Source organism: Glycine soja, chromosome 4 (assembly GCF_004193775.1).
Source record: "Glycine soja cultivar W05 chromosome 4, ASM419377v2, whole genome shotgun sequence".
Classification (NCBI taxonomy): domain Eukaryota; kingdom Viridiplantae; phylum Streptophyta; class Magnoliopsida; order Fabales; family Fabaceae; genus Glycine; species Glycine soja.
Window position 1 is genome coordinate 1,526,409 of NC_041005.1, and position 15,432 is coordinate 1,541,840.

A 15,432-nucleotide genomic window follows, 5' to 3' on the forward strand; every position below is an offset into this window, starting at 1 on the left:
AATAGTGAAAATTTTAGATCTCGTAGATAATTACTATCACAGTTCACAAGGACCAAATTTTAACAGGCAAGCTCATAATATACATTGATAAAGGAACCTACCCAGTCCTCCTTCAAATCGAAGCAACTCCAACCATGTTTTAATACAAAAAAATAAATGGATGGGAATCATTAGATTTACACAATTATAACTTTGTTGTTCCTTATTTTTTCTTTTCTTTGCTTCCTATTCGAAGCCTATTAAAAAGTGCAGATGGTTTACATTCTGACAACATATTATTATCAATATGTGAGAGGGAGATTAAGAGCGTGTACTTGAATTGGTCCCAATTGTTTCAATTGAAGAGAGAAAGTCGAGTTCTTGTGTGAGAGTAAACTATCCACTTTTTTGGAGAATGTTGTATGTGTATGTAAAATTGTTTGATGAGGAGACAAATTTCTATCTCACTAATAAATAGTAGGTAGGAGTTTCACTACTGGTTATAATGAATGATCCTGCCCATTATGGGCTCACTCTTAAACAAAGTCCAATACAGTATATATCAACAGTGTGGTATTTTAATAATAATAATTGACTATAATTAAATGTTGATAATTAAATAATATTTTCTAATAATTAATTAATATTATTCCACAAAATAAAATAATTAAATAATGCCTCATAGTTGAAATCCAAATAGAAAGAATTAAACAACTCACCTAATTGGGATACATTATACAAAATAAGAAAGACTATCAAACCAATAAGAGAGATCAAATTCCAGTTGATTGAAGTATCTGCAAGAAAGCAGGGTATATAAAAATCATCACATCCTTCAACAATTGAAAGCATATCTATGCGTGTTTGAATAAAGAATTCACACAAAAATATTACAGAGGTAATTTCAAAAAATGTTCTTTATCCAATTAATAGGATAATATAAAGATAATTGAGATAGTAAATTTGAACTATTTATTCATTCTAATAATAAGTGGTAAAATAACGAGATTTAACTTTGTGTTTTGATCATATTGTAGGTATATAAGCCAGTATAAAAAATAAAACTTGTGTGTTTGTTGGTCAGAATTGCGTCTCTCAAAATCTCAAGACTAATGACAACTAAATCCTAATGGATTGCTTTAAAAAAAATCCGAAGGACTTGTTTAGGGTTGTTTATTGATAAAGAAAATATTAAATAATTTTCTCTTGATTATTATTAAGAAATAAGGAGAGATTAATCGTTTTTTTTTGTAAAGAATACTTGTTTAGTTTGAAAAAAAAACATCTATCGTTTTCAAAATACAAATGACAATTTTTATTAACTTAAGAAATAGAAAAGTGTTTTAAACCAAACATAACTCAAAGTAGCAATCAAATTTTTTGTCATGTGATTGTCACTCATAATTAAGTTGTAAATTGATAGTAGAGTTTAAGAACATCCAAACAAAACAGCCAGTACCGGTGCTTCCACATGGGTCATTAATCTAACTAGGGCAGCAATTTAAAAGAGGAAATTGCGTAGGACTGCTATTCCATTGGAACATCTCCAAGAAGAGGGCCCTTCGGTCTTCTTTGCGTCTGAACGCGTCATGTTTGTAATGCAAGAGTAAGCCCACAAACAAACACAAAGGACCCCATGCGGAAGACAAATTAAACTGCATAGTTCAAATATAAGTAAGCTAGTGTGAGGACCCCACGACCGACACTTGCATTTAATTTCTACCCTCTAGAAAAAACATTATTTTTCGTATCCTGCCAAATTCCCTTCAATTTTTCCCACTCTTTTATTGTAACTTTTTCAATTTTTCACGGCTATGTTACATACTCCTCTGTACCGCACTTAAATCTAAATGTGTGCCATCCCTAATCATTTCTGACCCCTCCCCCTCGTTCCCTTTAAAGTCTCTTTGTCCCTTAATAGAGTGAGCATTAAGTACACTATCGGGGAGAGAGCAAAGAGTGTTGTGTTGGTAATTAAGAAAGAGAGGAAAAATGCCGCTCAAGTTGGCGGGAGGAGCCACTGTCGGTTCCCTTCTCCTATGTGTTGCTATTTCTCTCTTTCACATCGCTGGGGCCGAAGATCCCTACAGGTTCTTCAACTGGAATGTTACTTATGGTGACATTTACCCTCTTGGTGTTCGCCAAACGGTATGTCTCTATCTCAATCTCAACCTTCTCCACTGGAATTACTTTTTTACACTTTTCTGTTTTGTTACTATGTATTGTGTTTTTTTTTTTTTTTATAAAAAAAAATACTATAATGGATTTGGATCATATGGTGAATAATTGTTCACAGCATGTCTTATTTAACAGGGAATATTGATCAACGGGCAATTCCCAGGTCCAGATATTCATTCTGTTACCAACGACAACCTCATCATCAATGTCTTCAACAGCTTGGATGAGCCCTTTCTTCTCTCTTGGTACTCTCTCTCCCTCCCTTTATTCACTTACTACTTACCATTTGCTCAAATATTTTCGATCTGTGGTTTTTGTTAACAATATTAAGCTTAAAGCATGCATCATAATGAGGTTGAGATCCAAGTTCCAAGCGTGTGATTAGAGTATTTTTAAAATATATAAAAAATGCTCTTTAGATTGATATTGTTGATCCACACTGAGTCGGTTGCACATTATTAATTGCTTTAGACACTTCTCTACTTTGGATGTTTGTTAAGTCACATGATTCGTCTCCGGCTGGAAAGTGGAAACACTGAAATATGCTATGTGCTGGACCGAGGAATGTGTGGACGTTGTTCTAGATCTAGCTTGCTGCTCTTTCATATATTATAATTATTATCTGAATGTACACTAAAAAGGAAAGTATTTTCATGTTTAAAAAATGTTCTGAGCAAAAATAAAAAATATTTAAGAAATGTTAAAAATGAACATTATATTCTTTCTGAAGAAGGACAAAGACACGTGATTGTGACCTTGTGGTGCAATGTTTGAGTGGGAGAGGAAAGTGTGGGAGGAGGGGACGTCGTAGGTTATCTTTTTAGTTTTAATATCTTTTTTTAATGTTTAATCATATTTATATGATATGATATACAATATAAATAAAATGCTTTTTATTTTCATTATAGTAAAAGCTTTAATATTTATTATAAACTAATTTTCTCATATTATTTTATCCATTAAACTAATATACTTTCTTGACTGTATTTTCACTCTATTTTTAGTTTTCTAATTCTTTCTCCTTTATTTCTCTCACTCAATCGAAGAGGAATATAAGCCCTTATCATCACAAGCCTCGAAGTCATGACTCATGAGTCATGGCACACTTCTGATTTCTCTGGAAGGAACTAGTAAAAGGAGTAAAAGGAAGAGTTGGAGAATCTCTCTATAACTAACACACACACACAGATAGATATATATATATATAATTCGTTAAATACAAAATTATGAGTTAAATACATTTTAAAAAATGTTAGAAAACGTGCATGTTAGGAGCATTTTTCAAAAATAAAAAGAGGAAAGTTTCTAGGATTATTTTTGTAACACTTCTTTTTGGTATTTTTTTTAGCACTATGATTATTGTTTGAATTACAAAAAAATGAGACTTATTAAATAATATTTGAGATTCATAACATTTTATAAATTTTAATAAATATTAATTAATAATAAAGAGTATATTTAAAATAGGAGAAATGTTGTTTATACAATAATTTGTACAACTTATTGTATAGTAATTAGGATGGAAAAGAGAAAAAAAGCATGGGATGTAATATGAAAAAAATATAAATATAAAAAATATTACTAGTATTATATGAATTAATGAATTATTGTATAAATAATAAACAGTGTTTTAGAAAATGTATTAATGCGATGGCCCACTTACCTTTTCTCTTTCTCTTGGGCTGTCTGTCGTGGACTGGAATTTACGGTGACTTATCAACTAATCCACGTTTGTTTCCTAAAATCACGAGCGCTCGGTTCTATGTGATTGCCAATCAAGCACTAAGCATAGATAGGATAGAGTATCGTGTTTAGATTAAAAAAAAACACTTCTTAATGTTTGTTTAGATTTACAGAGAATTTTGTAATTTGTTTAAGAGGAAAGAAAATGAGTAGGGTGAAAAAAAAATGTTGAAATTTGAATTGGAGAGCATCTTCAAAATACAAATAAAAAAATAAAAGAGAAAGGAGGAGAAAATAAAGGGACAAATGTGATTAAACGGAAAAAATTAAAATAAAATTAGAGATCCTTTCCAGGGAAAAAAACATTGATTGAATCTTAATAAATTAGCATTATTTATTAGCCTGCGGAAATATTATTAGGATGAATCAGAAATTTAAATGATAGTCATTTTTACTGTCTGATGGATGGCTATTAGGATAAAGTATAGAATATCTGAATCCATCTGACTAAGTAAACAAATTTGGTATAAAATTACATAAATATGAATTTAAAGTATGAAACGAATTACTAATATGAAGCCCAAGAACTAAAATATGAATTTAATGATACAGGAATGGGATCCAGCAGAGAAGGAACTCATTCGAAGATGGTGTTTTTGGAACAACGTGCCCCATCCCACCAGGGAAGAATTTTACTTACATCCTTCAAGTCAAAGATCAAATTGGGAGTTTTTACTATTTCCCATCCCTTGCATTCCACAAAGCCGCTGGCGGTTTTGGAGGCATTAGGATTCTCAGCAGACCAAGAATTCCCGTCCCATTCCCTGATCCAGCTGGTGATTACACTGTCCTCATTGGAGATTGGTACAAGTCCAACCACACGGTAATTATCCCAACCTAAAAAAACCAAAAAATCCATCATCCTACCTACTTTTTCTTTCTCTCTATGTGCCAAGTCCCCACGTTACCGCTTTCTCTGTCTTTCTTTGAGTAAATGGCAAGGAAAATTTTCATTATCATTTATTATATGTGTCTTCTTTGAGTAACTGGCAAGGAAAATTTTCTTTGAGTATTTATTATAGTAGTAATATACTACTCTGAGACAAATCTTGTGAAGATTCATATTTCTTCTGCAAGACTGCAATGACTTGGTTCGGTGGCAATCCCCTAGGCTTCCCAAGCATTGCGTGTCAATAAATATTCACTTACTCATTTATCAGAAATGCGTAGGAAATAGCAAACTTGGCAGTCGGCATTGCATTTTTTGCTTTGTGTGCCAAGAGATAAGCTTCTTGTTTTTTTTTATGTAAAGATAAGCTTCTTCTATCGGTGACTGCATCATCTATTGGCAAATTGGCTGCTGGTGATCTGACTATCTCAACAGCATCCACGTTCTATGCAAATTATCATATAGAATAGCCTAATTCCTGTGATCAACTTTTTTTTTTATCTAATTAGTTCAAGTATGTTTTAAAAATAATTAAGACAGTTATAAGTGTTTAACTGTTTTTTTAATTCTATGTACAGTACTAAAGTTAAGGGATCATATATATATATATATATATATATAAAGTTAAGGGGCTATAAAAATGTTAAAAATTATTATATAAAAAGAGAAGGGGTAAAACACATTATGTAATAATTTTTTTAATACATTCTCTACCGAAAAAACAAAAATACGAGTGAGAGCCTGGTGGTTGATAGAATACATATCATTTTACAAGCTTAATTAATTTCATGATAGAGAGTATATTTGAATGTTTGTTAAAGTATTTGTTGCAGCATTTTTTATTTACAAATTGTCAGAAAATATGGCTTAGATTAGGTAAAACTGTTATTGATATTTTGAGTGACGTAAGTACCTCTAGTTATTTTTAGGTTTATATATAAAATGGTTTAGACTACCTAACAACAAATTATTATTACGCTGTGACATGGTTGACAAATATTTTTTTTATATTAAATACAGTATATGATATGAGGTTCGACTCTAAGTTTATGTGTATGAAGAAAATACTTTTTTTTGGAAGAAATTAATTTTTTAAATGAATTTTGAATGGTACTTAAAAAATTAATTTTTAATTCCTAATATGAAATATGCTGAGTTTTTTTTATATAAAAAAAACAGTAACTAAATATCAGCATGCCAACAATTATTTCTCAACTACTTATATCTCTTACAGTCTTTGGCAAGCTGGAAATGCATTTGCAACTTGGTGTGAGTAAACATTTGTAGTCCAAAAAATAATCGAGAATATTTATAATACACGTGGTGGTGTTAAATGAATATCGCTAAAATGTTCATTTTAGCATGTTTCTTATATTAGATATTGATTTTAATAGTATGCACCTCTATATATATTAGCCTACTTTAATTAAAGTGATACTCTTTTTTGGCTACTAAGTGATAGTACTTGTTTAAACAAATAGACATACGCACTTACCTTTTTATAAGTAATTAGTAGTATAAATGATTAAGGATTAAAAAAAAAAACTAAATTTGAATATGGTCGAGTCAATTAAAACCTTACTACTTGATAGGTATCTTCTTTCAAAGAAATCTAGGAATTGGTTAAGTAGTTGCCTAAGTAAAATTATTTGGGGTTTAGACTTGAACAATAATACTTTTAGCTGGAATTTTATTAAAAAGAAAAGGTAAATAATGTGTGGATTATATGCAGACTTTGAAAGCCCGTCTTGATAGGGGCAAGAAGCTGCCTTTTCCCGATGGAATACTTATCAATGGTCGCGGACCTAATGGAGTGTCTTTAAACGTTGAACAAGGTATTCAGCCCATCTAATTTGCTACATGATCTTTTAAACGTTGAACAATAAAAAAATTTAAAACTAAAAATAATTTTGATACATGATATTTTTTGCTATCATGTCCACAACAGGAAAGACTTATAGGCTTAGAATATCAAATGTGGGGCTGCAACACTCCCTTAACTTTAGAATCCAAAACCACAAAATGAAGCTGGTAGAAGTGGAAGGAACGCACACCCTTCAGACAACGTACTCCTCTCTTGATGTTCATGTAGGCCAATCTTATTCAGTGCTGGTAACTGCGGATCAACCTGCTCAGGATTATTATATTGTGTTTTCCTCACGATTCTCCTACAAGGTCCTCACCACCACTGGAGTGCTTCGCTATAGCAACTCCGCAGGCCCGGTATCAGGCCCACCCCCTGGTGGACCTACAATCCAAATTGACTGGTCTTTGAACCAGGCCCGCTCCATTAGGTATTTTATCTTAATCTGCTTTCTACTTCATATCTGGTCCCCAAGACAAACATAAAGAGTCCAAGTAGAAACGTCTTTTAATTAAGCTCAAATTCGAATTTTACCCAAAATCTTTATTTGATAGTAGTATATTTTAAAAGGATATGATCAATCAAAATTAATTTTGTAAGAATTTTTGCATTAAAGTTATAATATTTTCTGGTATATGAGAGAGAGAAAAAAAAGTTTCATTTCTATATGCTACTAGTATAGAAAATTTTATACTGTCAATCATAATATTTAAGTTGCTATTGCTAGACTGCTAGTATTATTATTTTACGAGTTTAAGGATTGGAAAATGCTGTTTAGTACGAATAAATTTTCATACTAAACACACGAATCACGTTTACTTCTTTTCTTGTGTAATTTTAATTCCAAATAAAACCCTATTAAGCGTTTGACATTTTACTTCAGGCCCAGCTGCAATCTTCATCTTTTACGGCCTTAATTCAAAAATCCCTTTCTCAATGGACGATGGATAATATCGAAACAACAATGATGAATAAGCACATTCTATTCAGTGTTTCACGAAGCCTTGTCCAACACTAAGCAATAGGAGTAACTGTCAATTGCTAATGAGTAACACGTAGCACTTTAAACTCATAAGCAGCACGTCCATAGTTGAAATTTGCGGAGAGTAATTATTGTTTCAATTTTGGTGGCATAACTTGCAGGATCAACGGGATTTGATTACAATCCATTTATTCATTTCAGTTTTATTTATTTTTCTTTCAACTTTTTAATTTATTATTTTATAAAATAATTACAAATACTTGTAAAATAATTTTTTTCATCAATGATTCTGTGATTTAACGAGAATGCAAAATTATTTGTTTATCTTATTTTGTAATTTTTAGGATAGAAATCAATAAACTTTTGATGCATGATGATATGATGATTTTTGATTGGATGATTCAATGCATAACATTTTTGCTCTTATTTTATACATGTATGGAATAATTAATTACGTTTTAATACATAATTTCAGGACAAACCTTACAGCAAGTGGACCGAGGCCAAACCCGCAAGGATCGTACCATTACGGTATGATAAACACGACAAAGACGATCATATTGGCGAGTTCGGCTGGTCAAGTAAATGGGAAGCAAAGATACGCAATTAACAGCGTGTCTTATGTTGCCCCAGACACCCCTCTTAAGCTCGCCGATTACTTCAAAATCTCCGGTGTTTTCCGCCCCGGAAGCATATCTGACAGACCCACTGGTGGCGGCATTTACCTTGACACTTCTGTGTTACAAGCTGACTACAGAACTTTTGTTGAGATTGTCTTCCAAAACAACGAGAAAATCGTTCAGAGCTACCATCTTGATGGCTACTCTTTCTTTGTCGTTGGGTAACCACTTACTACTTTCCATACTTAAATTCAACTACCAGTATATACATATGATTTGATTGGAAAGCACCACAATGATACAAATGCCTTCTCAAAATATATTTTACTAAATAAAGTGTTAGAGATTCCTATTTAACCGGTGATACTCACGTGACCAAAATAATGTATATAAGTATGGACATTCCTCATCTCATGAGTTAACTTTTAATATTATATTTGGTCTAAACTCAACTTCTAAAATGATACTAAGCTTATATTAGTGTTTGTTGGATCATCCCTATATGTTTAGTCTTGTAAATATCACGCTTGAGATGTCAAGTGCTCGACGTCAATAAATAGAAAATAAATTTCACCTCATGAACTAGTTTTTGAAATTGAATTAATCCAAACCAAAAAATTGAATTAGATCCAAACCAAAATTCTAAAGAAATTTTATTGTTGTCTCACATCGACTTTTATAGCCTATTTTCTTATAAAAGTCTCATATAGCATTACTAATAGTTTGTGTTTGGCTTTCTGAATTGGCGTAAAAATTATTTCAATTGTATATGTAATTGTTGGTCTAAAATGTGTGAATTATATATGCAGTATGGACGGGGGACAGTGGACACCTGCTAGCAGGAACCAGTACAATCTCCGAGATGCAGTTGCACGTTGCACCACACAGGTGAGAATCAGCCATGATTCTTGGCCATGTTCTTTTGTGTGTCCTAACAAGTAACAATATTATATTGTTTGTTCTTTGATTTATTTCTGATTACTTGCTTGCTGGTTTAGAATAGAACTAATTAAGGGAAGCTTTGATTCTTGATTTTGTTCAGGTATACCCCTTTTCATGGACTGCTATTTATATTGCCCTTGACAATGTGGGAATGTGGAACTTGAGGTCTGAGTTTTGGGCACGACAATACCTTGGGCAACAGTTATATTTACGCGTTTATACAGCATCAACCTCAATCAGAGACGAGTTCCCTGTTCCAAAGAATGCAATTCTTTGTGGTAGGGCTAGTGGGAGACACACGCGACCCCTTTGAGCTAGCAAGAGTTTAAAGGTTCCACGCTTGAAGAGGCATTCTAGCTTTAGAATACGAAAAGTAGTTAACTTATCTACTTCTAATTTTATAGTTGAGTGCTTTGGTTTTTTTATTTTATGCTATGCTCCAGTGGGATGATGAATATGTAGGTTGTATCCCTAAATGACCCCAGCTCGAGGTCACATTAATTATTTCCCAGAGAGAGATAGAGAGTGTGTGTGAGAGAGAATATATATTATATTCCCTTTGTATTATCTCGGATTTTACTAGTATTGTTATCAAGAAGAAGGGTGAATCGGATTGCGAAAGTTGGCGTTTGGAACCTGGCTATAAGCAGGGTCTGTGATTCATTTAATTGTTGTAGCAGTGCAGAACTTTTTAATTTCAATTGCTATATGCCTATATCTTTTTTCAATATTGACAGCAGAAACGACGCAAGATCTGAAATATTTATTATTCTGAAGCTTAAGCATTATCCACAATAGTGTGAACAAAATCTGCTTTAACGAAGAGTGAAATAAATTTGCATTGGCAATTAAGGGTGTTTAAGAATTATAAGGTTGATTTGTGGTTGGAAAGGACGGTTTAAGGATTGAAGAGAGGAAGAGAATGATGTGGGGAGTTTGAATCTTTTATTAATATTCTAATAAAAATTAATAATTAAAATTAATTGATAAAAAAACAATTTAGAATGTTCGTAATAAGTTTAATATTGTATCGAATTGACTCATTCTATCTAAATTTTGAACCAGAAAAGAATAATGCAAACTCTTCCTAATCTGTTTCCTGACGTGTCTCGTTGACAACACTATTAGTAACCATATAGGCAATATATGATATTGGACTTCATTATTATTGAATTATTTTATATTCAATTTTTTTTATGAATAAGAATAAAAGCAGAAATTAAAGAATTTTATACTCACCTCTATTTCTTCTAGCTAGTATATGAAATTGTTGTGTGTTTAGATAAAGTATCTTAAAAGTATTTTAAGGTAGTATAAAAGAAAAAAAATTAAAATACAAAAAAGTTGAATTTCTTTATTCAAATAAATAATTTGAAATAAATAGAATTTATATTATTCTATTCAAACAAAAAAAATTGAATTATTTTATCTAAATAAAGTATCTAAAGATCAAAAGAATTTAATTGATGTAATTATATTTTTATAAATGTTAAATTCTTTAAAATAACTCACCCACGTCTTAGTAAACCAAGTGTTATAGTGTCTCTAATTGTGAAATAAGAGTCTTAATAATACATTGTATCAAACGAAGGAAACAAATTTATTCATCTCATGCGCTTGTCTCGAGTCGGTCGAGACTCTGGAGGAGCCTTATCCCGATCCGCGAGAGCACGCAAACACCGATAAATTATTTATCTTTCATTTAATTTAATCATATCCAAATAACCCTAAGCTCACCGTTGTGTTTCAATTGCAATAATTGAAGGCTAGATGGCGAGTGCATCAGAGTTCGACCCAGCGCTTGCGCTTTCTCACAAATTCCCTGATGTAATATTCTGCGTATTTCTTTTTTCTTTTTAGTAGGTTTCCTAATTTACAATGAACTCAATTCTGAATTTCTCTTATCATTTTGATCGCGCGAGATGCTCTGCAGACTACGTACTCTTATACCGAAAGGTGAGGCATTCCGTAAGTCAAACTTTCAACTATGAAATGCGCACATTCTCTCGTGTTTAATTTCATTTAAAAGGTAGCATGAGCAAACATGCGTGTTGAAAAATGAACAGGGATGCAGCACTTTATGCCCTAGGCGTTGGGGTGTGTTTGTCAGACGCTGTTGACGGTGTTGAGCTTAAATATGTCTACCATGAAAATGGTCAGGGGTCTATCAAGGTAAGTTTTTTCTTCTTTTTTTTTAACTTTTCTCAATTGGTAATACATACTGAGCTTGTGAGGAACATCTGGTCTGAGTTCAATTTTAGCAAAGCTTTAAGTGTTATTAACTCCCAGACTTAGGATTACTTACTTTTATAGCTGTATGAAAGGACCGAAGCTCGTAAGGATATCTTAGAGTCTCGCTAGAAACTAGAAGGCCAAAAGTCCCAATTCCAGTGGTTATATATATATATATATTGGCGTATGCGTGGTTATTTTGGAAAATGATTAGAATATTGCTATTTTGGAGTACTCTTCGTAAATGCTCAATGTAACACAATTTGCTTCAACCATAACTATTAACTAATGCTATGATATTGCTAATAATTCATTTCTGTTTAGGCAGTCTCTCTTGACATATAATTTCAAAATATTTCTGACTTATGCATCATTTTCTGCTTTATATATAGGTCTTGCCTACGTTTGCTACTCTACTTGTACTTAGATCTGGGGCGAGTGGTTATAATCTCCCAGGTTTGGAGTGAGTGCTGCTTAATACTTTCGATATGTTTATACTTATACTTCATGTATTGTTTTAATATATAATCTCTATAGCATTTATGTTGTTGGTGAATGTATAATTCCTTCACTTTTTGCTTCATCTTCTGTCATGTGTTATTTACCTTTTTTCCCCCTTCTGATGCCTAACCAAAAGTAAAAACTTTATGTATACTAGATATGATCCACGCCTTCTACTTCATGGACAACAGTACATAGAATTATACAAACCACTTCCTTCAAGCTGTCATGTAAGTTTTTTTTTTATATGAAAAATTGGCATACTGGACATTTAGATCTAATTGTGAAACTAATGATTTATTGGTCCAATTTTAGCTCAATACACCAACATGTCAGATGATATTTGCTGGAAAATCAAACTTTTCAAACTTATGGTAGACATGAATTAAATTTTACTCAATTAATTATTAGAGGGTTCCATCTTTAGCCTTTAGGCATACTATGAACTTCAAGCATCTGGCAGTTACACATCATCTTTTTTACACGTGTAATAGCCATGTTTTCTTGGTGCATTTTCATCCCAATGTAACTTACAGTGAGAACAATTGTAGCAAAACACATTTACTTGAGGAGAGTGGCCTTTTGATTTTGGTTTGAATTTAATTGGGGAAAGAAAGTTCATTTGTGAGTTATTGATGAAGAATGAGTTCTATATAGTTAAATCTAATATCTATCTGAGTTAATCATAACATGAACATCCTTGTAATTTCTCCCCATCCCCCACAGGACTTTACAATTGTGATTTTCTTCAGCATGCTAAGGTTAACTTTATATCATGATCTTCTCTCTAATTCTTTGTAAATAGACTCATGATTTATTATTCTTGTTGCAGATACACAATATAGTAAGCCTTGCCGGATTACATGATAAAGGTTGAATTGCAAAAACAGTTTCTACTTGATGATCTGTTATGCATGTGTATACTCTACAGTTTCACTTTCACATCTTCTTTGGAAAATGAATATCTTTATGCATACATATTTATTTATTTTATATTCCTTTTTTCTGCTCCTTAAAGATTGGCTGTCTTTTCTTTAATTTCAGGTAAAGCAGCAATTTTGGAGATTGAAACAAAAAGCTACGAGAAAGAATCTGGTGATTTATTGTGCATGAACAGGTAATGCTGAAGACATTCCCTTTAATCCATTGTTATCATCACACTCAACTATCTAGTTGCTTGCAGGACAACTGTCTTTCTCCGTGGTGCTGGTGGCTTCTCAAAATCATCTAAGCCATTTTCTTATACAAATTACCCTATGAATCAGAATCCAGCTGTGAAAATTCCTGAAAGTAAACCTTTTTCAGTGTTTGAGGATCGTACCCAACCATCTCAGGCATGTTATAACTATGCAATATTGGTTGGAATAAATTGGATTTTTTGTTAACGTCACTGCATCTCTTTCTTTTTTTTGCCCTACCCTCATTAATTTGTCTGTGCCCTATTACTTTCTTTGTGACATATTTGGAAAGCAATGTAGGATATATATCTTCAGTTCGGAACCAGCTTACCTGCATATAATAACATCTTAAGCATAAATGTCATGATATATGTTTTCCCCTCTCTGAACATTTACATGGATTCAGCTTATCAGATTCTAGTCATATGCCTTAGATATTTAGTTGTCAACTGTCTTTGACCACATTAGTCATTCATGAAATGTGTTTTCTTCAGAAACTTTTCATTAAGTATGTGGCGTGTAATGTCAAGAATACAAGGAACTTGATCTAAGTTATGTCCTTTTAAGATACTTTGAACTGCATTCAAAATACCATACATAAAACAGGAGCACCCTCTTCCTCAAAAGGGAATTCCTTTCAATAAACAATAAAGCAACCCTAATATCCCAAAGCAGAAACCAACCTGCCACAGATTAGAACCAGAATTGTCGCCTCCCATTTCCACAACTTGAGCAGCCACAATTTTTTATCTCTTAGATGTGGAAGACACAGCATGGTAGTTACCAGCACACCAATGATCAGAATCAAGCTCAACCACTCAAGCCCAACACCCAAATACAAATAGAGTTTTCCATGTTCATGTGTTTATCTAATAACAGAACCCATTCTTATCTCTCTACACATTTTCACTGTTCTGGAACTCTGTTGAGATTCTTGAAGCCACGGAAGCCTAACACATCTTTGAAAACTTTTGATATGCCTCTTTATAAATTCTACACAGATTCTGAATGATGTTCATTTTGGCAGGCATTGCTCTATAGGCTATCTGGTGATTACAATCCTCTGCATTCAGATCCCATGGTTGCAAAGGTTGCTGGGTTAGTACTCTCGTCCTGTCTTCTGAATGCCAACAGATTGTTAAATACTTGAAATTTCTAATTAGATTGTACCTCTCGCTCTTCCGCGGTAGAAGTTGGGGTGTGCTAAGGTGAATGTGAATTTTCCTTCCTTTTCAGCCATGGAGCTTTTTATTTGGATTGGTCATGTGAATTAAATACATAGATAGAGTTATAGAAATAGTGGTAATGTCGCATTTTAAGATATAATGCTGTCAGTTTGTGTTGTATTATTCTTTTTGTGGTCATTTTCTATCATGGATTGTATTCGATTGTTCGGCTAAACTAATTTTGATTTTTAACTTGTTGCAAAAGATTCTCGCAGCCAATATTGCATGGTCTGTGCACATTAGGATTTGCAGTTAGGGCAATCATCAAATGCATATGCAGAGGAGATCCAGACTTGATAAAAAGCGTAGCGGGCAGATTTCTTCTACATGTCTACCCCGGTGAAACTCTAGTTACTGAGATGTGGCTTGAAGGCTCAAGGTAGAATTACTGTTTGGCTCATTGATTAAAAAAATATTAATTATCTTGCACTATCCACTTCCAACATATTCAAAAGCTTGGGGAATTATGATAGTGATTGAAAGTTGATGTTGTGCAGGGTAATATATCGGACTAAGGTGAAAGAGCGAAAGCGGACAGTTCTTTCTGGCTACGTTGGTCTGCGTGGTTTGACTTCGTCACTGTGAAAGAATTCAATTACATGTAGGCTGTAGGTCGATAATATTTGCAGAGGGCTTACCATTAATTATGTGTTCAATTTCAATAAATCAATAATGCCTATATGATCTGGAGATAATTTTAAAACGTAATTAAGTGTGTGATAGATGACTAAATTTTACAAAATGGGCATGTATGTAGAATAGTAAGCTGTTATTTAGATAAACTTCTAATACTCAGAGGATAAAAAAATAAGATAAAATGAACTAAACTTCTTTTATCAATTAAAATTAACTTATGCATTTTTTCTTTAATAAAAATTTAACTTATTCAAAAATTGAGGTGTATTAGTTAATTTTAATTTATAAAAAAAACAATTTATTTATCTTTTTTTTCAATAAGTACTTATAGATAAATTTATTGAAATAGGACACTCAAATTAGACTTAAAAATTAAATTTGATAAATGATATATTTTTGTTATTCACCAATCACCAGAAGAAGAAAAAAGTATACTTCTGTTTTGACATATTCCGATTCATG

At 32.4% G+C, this 15,432-nt stretch overlaps 2 protein-coding genes across 4 annotated transcripts; both read left to right on the forward strand.

Moving 5' to 3' along the window:
- The first annotated feature begins 1,846 nt into the window (after positions 1-1,846).
- LOC114408529 (L-ascorbate oxidase homolog) lies at positions 1,847-9,923 on the forward strand. The gene is made up of 8 exons (XM_028371609.1): positions 1,847-2,127; positions 2,293-2,402; positions 4,453-4,723; positions 6,522-6,624; positions 6,738-7,083; positions 8,111-8,476; positions 9,065-9,143; positions 9,298-9,923. The coding sequence occupies exons 1-8, from the start codon at positions 1,972-1,974 to the stop codon at positions 9,508-9,510; spliced, it is 1,644 nt and encodes a 547-aa protein (XP_028227410.1). The 5' UTR covers positions 1,847-1,971; the 3' UTR covers positions 9,511-9,923.
- An 803-nt stretch (positions 9,924-10,726) lies between these two features.
- LOC114408530 (enoyl-CoA hydratase 2, peroxisomal-like) lies at positions 10,727-15,076 on the forward strand. Of its 3 annotated transcripts, none has more exons than XM_028371610.1 (12): positions 10,727-11,024; positions 11,131-11,153; positions 11,264-11,369; positions 11,822-11,892; positions 12,088-12,160; positions 12,763-12,802; positions 12,975-13,047; positions 13,114-13,264; positions 14,136-14,206; positions 14,299-14,316; positions 14,540-14,713; positions 14,832-15,076. In XM_028371610.1, exons 1-12 carry the CDS (start codon positions 10,968-10,970, stop codon positions 14,917-14,919), a joined length of 945 nt encoding a protein of 314 aa, XP_028227411.1. In that variant the 5' UTR covers positions 10,727-10,967; the 3' UTR covers positions 14,920-15,076. The 3 variants fall into 3 exon arrangements, with proteins under 3 accessions (XP_028227411.1, XP_028227412.1, XP_028227413.1); XM_028371611.1 differs by having other exon boundaries at positions 14,302-14,316; XM_028371612.1 differs by lacking the exon at positions 14,299-14,316.
- Positions 15,077-15,432: the final 356 nt, after the last annotated feature.

Excerpts from the sequence above, each read along its gene's own strand:
- LOC114408529 (XM_028371609.1), top strand. The coding sequence starts at position 1,972 with ATGCCGCTCAAGTTGGCGGGAGGAGCCACTGTCGGTTCCCTTCTCCTA. Across the intron at positions 6,625-6,737 it reads GTCTTTAAACGTTGAACAAG|GAAAGACTTATAGGCTTAGA; the intron begins GTATTCAGCCCA and ends TGTCCACAACAG. Across the intron at positions 8,477-9,064 it reads TACTCTTTCTTTGTCGTTGG|TATGGACGGGGGACAGTGGA; the intron begins GTAACCACTTAC and ends TTATATATGCAG.
- LOC114408530 (XM_028371610.1), top strand. The coding sequence starts at position 10,968 with ATGGCGAGTGCATCAGAGTTCGACCCAGCGCTTGCGCTTTCTCACAAA. Across the intron at positions 12,161-12,762 it reads CACTTCCTTCAAGCTGTCAT|ATACACAATATAGTAAGCCT; the intron begins GTAAGTTTTTTT and ends TTCTTGTTGCAG. Across the intron at positions 13,048-13,113 it reads GATTTATTGTGCATGAACAG|GACAACTGTCTTTCTCCGTG; the intron begins GTAATGCTGAAG and ends AGTTGCTTGCAG.